General features: G+C 38.0%; 1 protein-coding gene across 1 annotated transcript in view; it reads left to right on the top strand.

The window, feature by feature from the left end:
- Positions 1-8,533, top strand: part of PRKG1 (protein kinase cGMP-dependent 1) — a 1,628,352-nt gene that overhangs the window by 1,295,297 nt on the left and 324,522 nt on the right. Inside the window, exon 6 of the mRNA XM_007944042.1 lies at positions 6,190-6,267. Coding sequence (XP_007942233.1) covers positions 6,190-6,267 — 78 coding nt within the window. The remainder of the gene's footprint in view (positions 1-6,189; positions 6,268-8,533) is intronic.

The following is an 8,533-nucleotide window of genomic DNA, read 5'->3' as shown; positions in this document are numbered from 1 at the left end:
CGATTATCTTCTGTGTCTGTGTTAATTGGTTTCCCTTTTCTTTGTTGAAGAGGGTCTGTGCAATCCTTCTGCCTAGTCCGCCATCTTGTCGGAACTCCTCCTCCATTTCTTATGGCAAATTCCACCTTTGAGTATACAAACACTTATCTGTAGAAAAGCCACACTAAGTAATTTACTACACCTCACACTGACAGCACTGTACTTCATGACAGATTTTGAAACACTGTGACGATGAATGCCACACCATGCCTCTTCAATTTATTGTTCCTGGCATAGTAGATCATATGGTTGTCTGATTCAAAATGGCCAAAACCAGTCCATTTCAGCTCACTAATGCCTAGGATATTGATCTTTATGTGTTCCATTTCATTTCTGACAGCTTCCAATTTTCCTAGAGTCATACTTCATACATTCCATGTTGTAATAATTAATGGATGTTTGCATCTGTTTCTACTCATTTTGAGTCATGCCACATCTGCCAATGGAGGTCCAAAAAGCTTTACTCTATCCTAATCGATAAGGTCATCTCTACTTTGAGGAGTCAGCTCTTCCCAGTCAAATTTTGAGTGCCTTCCAACCTGATGGGCTCGTCTTCTGGCACTGTGTCAGACAGTGTTTCAGGGCTGTTCATAAAATTTTCCAGTAATATATCAGACAGTGTTTCACTGCTATTCATAAGGTTTTCACTGGCCAATTGTTTGAAATGGATGGCTTCTTCATTTTTCCAAGTCTATCTTACCCCAGAAGATCTGCTGAAACTTGTCCACCATGAGTAACCCTGCTGGCATTTTGAAACATGGTGGCAAAACCTCCAGCATGTAAAAACAGCATGTAAGCCAACACAGGACGAGAAACTGTGTTTTTCCTAACCCTTCTGCACCTGCCTACTTGGGCAATGGCCTTGAAATAGAGCCACCCACAAGGAAAATCAGCCCCTGAGACCTGGGCCCACCTACCTCAGGCCCCAGGCTTAATATAGAGCCACACCCCATCAAAAAGCAGCCTCCAAGCCTGCCTGCCTCAGGCCCCAGACTTTATATAGAACCAACCCCAAATGAAAAGCATCCTCCAAGCCCTGGGCCTGGCTACCTCAGGTCCTAGCCTTAATAAAGAGATGCCCAAAGGCAAAAGCAGCCCCCAGCTCCAGGCCTGCCTACCTTAGGCCTTGGCCTTAATATGGAGCCATACCAAGCAAAAATCTGCCGCCAAACCCCATGCCAGCCTACCTCATGCTCTGGCCTTAATTGAGAGCCACCCTCAAGTGAATAGCAGCCCCCGACTCTCATTCTGCCTTCTTCTGGCCCCAGCCTTAATAAAGAGCCCCCCCGCCCCCAAAGCCAAAAGCAACCCCAGGCCCACCTATCTCAGGTCCCAGCCTTAATATAGAGCCACCTCCCAGTGAAAAACAGCCTCCAAGCCCTGTGCCCACTGAGGCCTAAATGATGGAAAAAAAAAAAAAAATAGTGATACTATCTAGAGCAGTGTTCCAGATGAGGACCTATTGGGTACAAAGTTCTGGAGAGAGATCCAGCCTGGCATGTGCAAGGCACAGGAAGAAAGTCAGGATGTTAGGAACTGAATGAATGGGAGAGGGCAGAGAATGAAGATGGAGAGGTAGGTAACAGTCAGACTAGAGAGAGCTTTCTAGTAAGTTGCTTATGTTTTTAAACAATAAGAAGCCATTGGAAAGGTTTAAGCAGTACTGTGAGGAGCTCTGGCGATGTAGTGGATAAGACATTTGGCTGCTAACCAGAAGGTCTGTGGTTCAAACCCACCAGCTGCTCCATGGAAGGAAGGTGGGGCCACCTACTTCTGTAAGGATTTACAGACTCATAAACACAATAGGTGTCACTGTGAGTCAGAATTGACTTGGTGGCAGTGAGTGTTTGTTTTGGTGATTGTGTATGATTTGTTATTTGAGAGGTCATTCTGCTTGCAGTGAAAATAATAGAAGGGATAGGGTGGGGTAAGATGAGTGTGGGCAAAAGATGAAGTCCAGATAGAAGGACTTTGCAAAAGTCCAAGGTATGATTTTGGCTGAGACTAGGGAGATACCATTGGAGATGGTGAAAGACAAACGGACTTGGTCAATGTAGAGGCTTTTCTGATGGATTGACTATGGACAAATCTGAGTAAATGGGGATAATTCATGCAGTTTTATTTTTTCAATTTCTACTCTGTTCCAAGCACGGTGTTATACACTGTGTATTACAGAAATTAAACTAAACATGGGTTTGCTATGATTCAGAAAAGACTGGACAGCAACCAACAGCAACAAGAGGATAGACATAAGTCTTGCCTTCATAGTGCTTAAAATCTGACAAGAAACATCCTTAGAATAATCACACAATTAAATTAATAGAGGCAGGCTCAGAAAAGAGAAATGAAATAAAGCTATACAGTAATGTAAAAGCATATAATGGAGTGACCTACTTTAGCCAGGATGTGTTTTGGTGGATGGTAGGATTGGGATTGAGGGCAGGAAGGACATGCCATTTCAGAGAAGGCTGAAAGAGAAGTTGGTGAGAAGCAATGGAGATATGGCAATGGAAGTTCACAGCCCTAGTGCTAGGAAAAGAACGGAGCAGACTGGAAGGCAAAGGTGGGAGCGTGTGAAGACGTTGGAAAGGCATAGCTTTAAGCAACTATGTATGACCTTCTTGGCCATGTTAAGGAGATTGACTTGTATCCTAAACACTGGAAACCTTGTCTGTCTAATTGCTAAGATCTGGTGCGGGATTGGGCAGTGTTTTATTCTGCTGTGCATGGGGTCGCTATCAGTTGGAAACGATTCGACAGCACCTAACAATAGCAACAACAATTGCTCAGATTTCTTCCTATTACAAATTCTGTATTTTTCTGTGATTTAATTTGAAGTAAGAAAATGGCATTGCTTCAAAGTGACCTTCAAAAACTGCTGGCATTTGATTAGCATAATTACAGAGCCTCTTGAAGAATCAGCATGCATGATCATCTTCCCCTCAGGTGCAATTGAACATTCCAGGATAATATAGTCATTACAGTCCTGGTATTATGACACCATCAACACTATCTTTCCCAAACTTGGACTGCCTTTGGCCATTGTCCCATTGGCTCTTCTCTGGACCCCTGGGTTTTATGAGCTTATGCAGTATGGAAATATGCTTATGAATGCGTGTGTAGGTATGCTAATTGATACGGCAATTGTGGGTGTCAAGTTACAAAAACCATATTGAATGATGTTAAGAAGGTGATTAGACAATTTTCTTGAGTTAAATAAATAGACTAGCTCTGGTTGCTGATGCCAGACTTTCTACTCTCTGGTATAAATAGATTAAACAAACATGAAAGATTTTGTAAAGTTATTCTCAACTGGGGAAAATTTGTCCCCCAAAGGAACATTTAGTAATGTTGGCAGCATTTTTGATTCTCACAGTTCGGGTAAGGATGTTATTGGTATCTAGTGTGAAGAGACCCAGAGTGCTGGTAAACATCCTACAGCCGAACAGAATAAATAGGAAAATCCTCCACAACAAAGAATTATCTGGCTCTAAATGTCACTAGTGTCAAGGATGAGAATCCCTCACCTTGATACTTTGTTGTTGTTGTTGTTGTTATGTGCCGTCGAGTCAAACCCGACTCGTAGCATATTGCAAATAATTCTGATCGATCAAGAGTTCTCATAGGAAGTAATTGCCATACATGGTTAGAGACATTCTTCAGGAAGGAAATGGGTGAGCAAAATGAATTCAGATGAACAAAGAAATCTTCACATTAGTGCTTTTTATTTGTACTTTTTCTACTTTTTTCAAAAATAATAGTACATCAACTGCTATAGAACCATAATAAATTGCTCACTCCCCTCTTCCCAGGATGCCTTTCTTCTACTGAATGTCTAGTGACCTCTTCCTTCCTTGGGGCTCAAGCATTGCTCCATGACTTCCCTCAGAAAGAGTCAGCTCCTCCCTAGACTGTGGTCTCACGGGAGCCTGTACTTACACAGAGCATATAGCATTTTGCATGTCATGTTATATTAGAGATTTTTGAGGGGTCTTGATGTAGGAACCAAGTGATAAATAAATAAGCACTAAGATAGACAGAAAGACAATAAAATTACCATATCACTAATAAAATCTGGGTTGGAATATGTAGCTTAGATATGAGAGCCAAATAGGCTTCCCAACCTTAGACTGGACTGACTTGCCCTGTTACAGAATCCTAGACAAGAGCAGATTTCACTGTGTTGGGGAGAAGAGTCTTCTCTTGGGGAAACAGCAGAGAATAGAAAATTGCGTACCATAAGGAAGAGATGGGGTGATTTCTTCTAAAAATGCTAATCAGATAAGCCACACCATCTCTATTGCAGAGTGAGGAGTGAGGAAAGAGTCGTCTTGAATTAAACAAATTGAACTCCATCTACATAGAAGAATACATCCAGGGTTGTAAAGATTCTCCCCGACCCTATACCACTGCCATAGATTGTAACTTTTTGTTTGCCAGCTTTATCTATCACCTGTATTATCCAATACCGTAGCCACTAGCCACTAGTGACTACATAAATGATTAAAATTTAAAATGAATTTTCAGTCACACTGGTTATGTGTATTATGCTGGTAAGTTCTATGCTGCTGAACATTTCCATTATTCCAAAGAGATCTACCAGATGGTATTGATATTAGGCTGATGTAAGCTGAGATTTTTATCTTATTCCTCATTTAATTATCAGTGTCTATAACAAGGCCTTACTCAGAGGCACTGACAAATGTTTGTTGAATGAATCTGTAAAAGTAGAGTTTTGTGATTTTGTTTCTCAAATCTGTATGTCATAAAGATCTTTCCATTTCAAAGCAGCAAACTATAAAAATGAAACTGAGATATCTTATTTATTGAAATAAACCACTTAGAGTATATGTTTTATAATCCTATTATTATTTAAAAATAATTTTTTCTTATGAGTATAGATATATGTGTTCAGAAGCATAGGATGGAGGATACCCACCAGGCTGTATATGCCATTTGTGACTGATATTGTGGAGGGGGTTGGGAATAAGGAGGAGCTTTTTACTTAAAATAGTTGTCAATAGGAAAACGAGTTCATTTTTTGTTAAAAATAAATAGCAACAGACTAGGTAGTATGTTACTTTCTTGATACACAAATTAATAATAGCTGTTCTCAATGTCAAATATTAATGAAAGGCAATTTTCAGAGTGAATAGACTAAAGTGTTCAGAAAAATGATATTGAAGTCTAAGGACAAATCATAGCCATCAGCCTAATGGATATTGCATGCAAGCCATGAAGTCTGTTTTCTAAGGAGTGAGCAAAGTATTGTTTTTTTTTTTTTTTTCTCCCAAAATATGGCTCCCCTGCTAAGCTGCAGAGAAGGACAGAGCCAGATGGCACTGTTCTAAATTTTCTGTTATACCTCCTGACCCAGCAATAAGGTTTCTCCCACTTCTCCTTATAGAAATTAGTTCTGTTCATTGCAGACGTAATCTCCATCCTGGGAATGGGCCGAGTGGCTGTGCTGGGGTCACAGAACTGACACAGTGACTTTGATAATCCTTTTGCAGATTTACCATGCTCCTAGTTTGGTAGTTTACAAGCTCACAGATGCTGGACTAGAATTCAGTCCATAAAATTAAGATATTCTGTTGGACAGGGCTAAATCTAAATTGCTAAAGCAAGGACATTAAAGCTTGAAGCTACGCCTTAAAAAGTAACTAGGGCCATCTAACCCACACAAAAATCAACCTGGTTTCAAATGAAGATCTCTAGACACTATAGTCATGTCTCAGGAAAAGGCTATCTTTATGAGGATACTAAAACCAAATGAGAGTGAGAAATAAAATAATAGAAAGACCAGTTTAATTAGCAGCCATGCTATTTTGTTTCATGCTCAATCAATGGGAGAACATACTTTCATCAAACAATTAAAATGAGTGAACTTGAAGACAGGAATATAATCACCCAGAAAAACATGACATTAACAAAATAGTTTTTTTTTTAAACGAGCAGGATAGAAATGATTTCTTTGTAATTATTGACCTCATTGACTATTTGTTTTTCATTCTTAGATCATGATGATGTTAGACTTGTCTAAAATTCCCTCAGGATGACTCCATTAGGGATTGATATTTGAGGAGGTTGAACCGTTTTGGTAAATTACTCCTTTCTTAATTTTGTTTTGTGTTACTCTCTATTTTTTAGACCCACTATGAAAATGGAGAATACATTATCAGGCAAGGTGCAAGAGGAGACACCTTCTTTATCATCAGCAAAGGAAAGGTAAGCTTTGGTAGCACAAGAGTGATAAGGAGAGGAACCTGGGCTCGTTTGCAACCCCTGGAGGAGCACATGTGCAGAGTTTTGTGCTGTACAATGTTTTCCATCTTTTGATATTGACAGAGAAATATGTTAGAATGGATCTTCCAAAAGTGATTCAGAAGGAAGAAGTACAACTTTGAAGACCATAAATAGCCTGTGTGATAATTAATAACCATTATGTTAGATGATATGGATATGTCTGTGTAAATGGAATGATTTCCATCATCTGTTGTTATTGTTGGAGGCCTTTGAGTTAATTTCAACTCAACTCATTAATGACCACATGTGACATAGTAGAACTGTCCCATAGGGTTTTCTAGACCCACACATTATATAATTTAAAAAGAAAAGACAAAGGTCATACAAGAAAATGCCTATGAGAGAAAAAAATCTATCCAGTCATTAGGATCAGAAACATGCTATAATGAAATATCTCAGCTTTGAAATCAGACGCCTTAAGTTGAACCCTGGCTATGAAACTTACTAATTACTGTCCTTAGGCAGGCTGTTTAACATCTGAGGACAATAAAGATATAAATATATTCATATTTATTGCTTATTTGTAAAGAAAACATTAAATGGCTACTAAACCAAAACCCACTGCCTACGAAACTGATAAAAGTGAAAAATTATAGGGAAAAAGGTAAAATTGGAGTGAGTGAGGCACATGAATGAAAAATCATAGCTCATTCCATATTATATTATTTTTATTTTGTTTTTAACAATTTTAATCTATTAAAAAATTCTGTTTAAAAACTAAGTAAGAAAGTAAGTGAATTGGTAAATGGAGACTTACCTAGATAAATATACTACTGTTATATTCTGAGACAAACTTTAAATTTCTTTCAGTAGTAAACTCATAATAGTAAACCCATAATCAATTTTGAATTTAAGTGTCATCACACTATATCCTATGATTGGAACTTATTTTCCTTTATCAAAGTAATTCTTAGAAAGAATTTCTATCTGTGTATGTATCCATCACAGTAAGAGATGGGAAAGGAGGAGTAGGTAAAGGGAATATATTTGCCAGCTGTCATTTTTAATATGGTAAATTTTTAAAAATAAATTTTTTTTTTCTAATTCAACAGATAACAGTGACTCTAGTACCTGATCCTTATATTTATAATAATAATAACGATAAAGGAGGTATTTACAGAGCCTGAATGAACAAGATATGTGAAAGATTATAAATCTTGGTGGATCACATTTTAGATAATCCTCTCTGGACTAATTTTGTATTAAGAATGTGCACATGTCAGTCTTTGCACACACACTTACACTATACACACACACATATATACGTATGTGTGTATACACTGATATCTGAAAGCTTAGGCTAGAATATCACAGTTTGGATCTAACTTCTTTAAAGGTATCATGAGATGAGATGCCTGAGCACAGTTAGGGTTAAAATTTTATCTTATATTTCCCAATGTTACAGGATAAGAAAATGTTAGCATTTTGTGGTTTATGTGATAGCTTGTTAGAGTTTACCATTTGCTGTTCTATTGCTTAATGTTAACTAAAGAACCAGAGGAATTTGAAAATCCTCATGGGCATAAATGATTCAATGGGTCCTAAGGGAACTTTTCATCCTGACAATCTGGATTTACTTTTTCTTTACTACATGGCTAACTCTGCTATAATGAAGTGATATGCTTGTCCTTTATGATGAAATTCTGACAGGCTTTTGTAACCATCCTACTATAGCAAATTTTCAGCACAGCCTGAAAAAGCTGTGACTTGTAACCAATTTTAGGTGAAGATAGGTGTTTAGTGGTGCTGTTTTGTGAGTTTTATAATATGTATAAATAAAAACTGTAAGCAAATTATACTACAGGACCCAGTTCCCTTGGTAATATTTCAGAGCACTAAGGGGATTCTGAGAGATTAGTAGTAAGAACATATTAGATTCTCTTAACACATTCAAGATTTTTTTTAAATTGGAATTAGAAATACCATTTGACCCAGCCATCCCATTACTAGGTATATACCCTAAAGTAGTGAGAGCCATGACAAGAACAGATATATGCACACCCATGTTCATCGCAGTACTATTTACAATAGCCAAAGGATGGAAACAACCTAGATGTCCATCAACTGAGGAATGGATAACCAAACTATCGTACATACACACAATGGAATACTATGCAATGCTAAAGAATAATGTAGAATCTGCAAAACACCGCATAACGTGGATGAACTTGGAGGACATTATGCTAAG

Source organism: Orycteropus afer, unplaced genomic scaffold (genome assembly GCF_000298275.1).
Source record: "Orycteropus afer afer isolate SDZICR_OR568_19922 unplaced genomic scaffold, OryAfe1.0 scaffold00118, whole genome shotgun sequence".
Classification (NCBI taxonomy): Eukaryota; Metazoa; Chordata; class Mammalia; order Tubulidentata; family Orycteropodidae; genus Orycteropus; species Orycteropus afer.
Note: the sequence above shows the minus strand (reverse complement) of the source record. Positions and strands in the feature narration are given on the sequence as shown.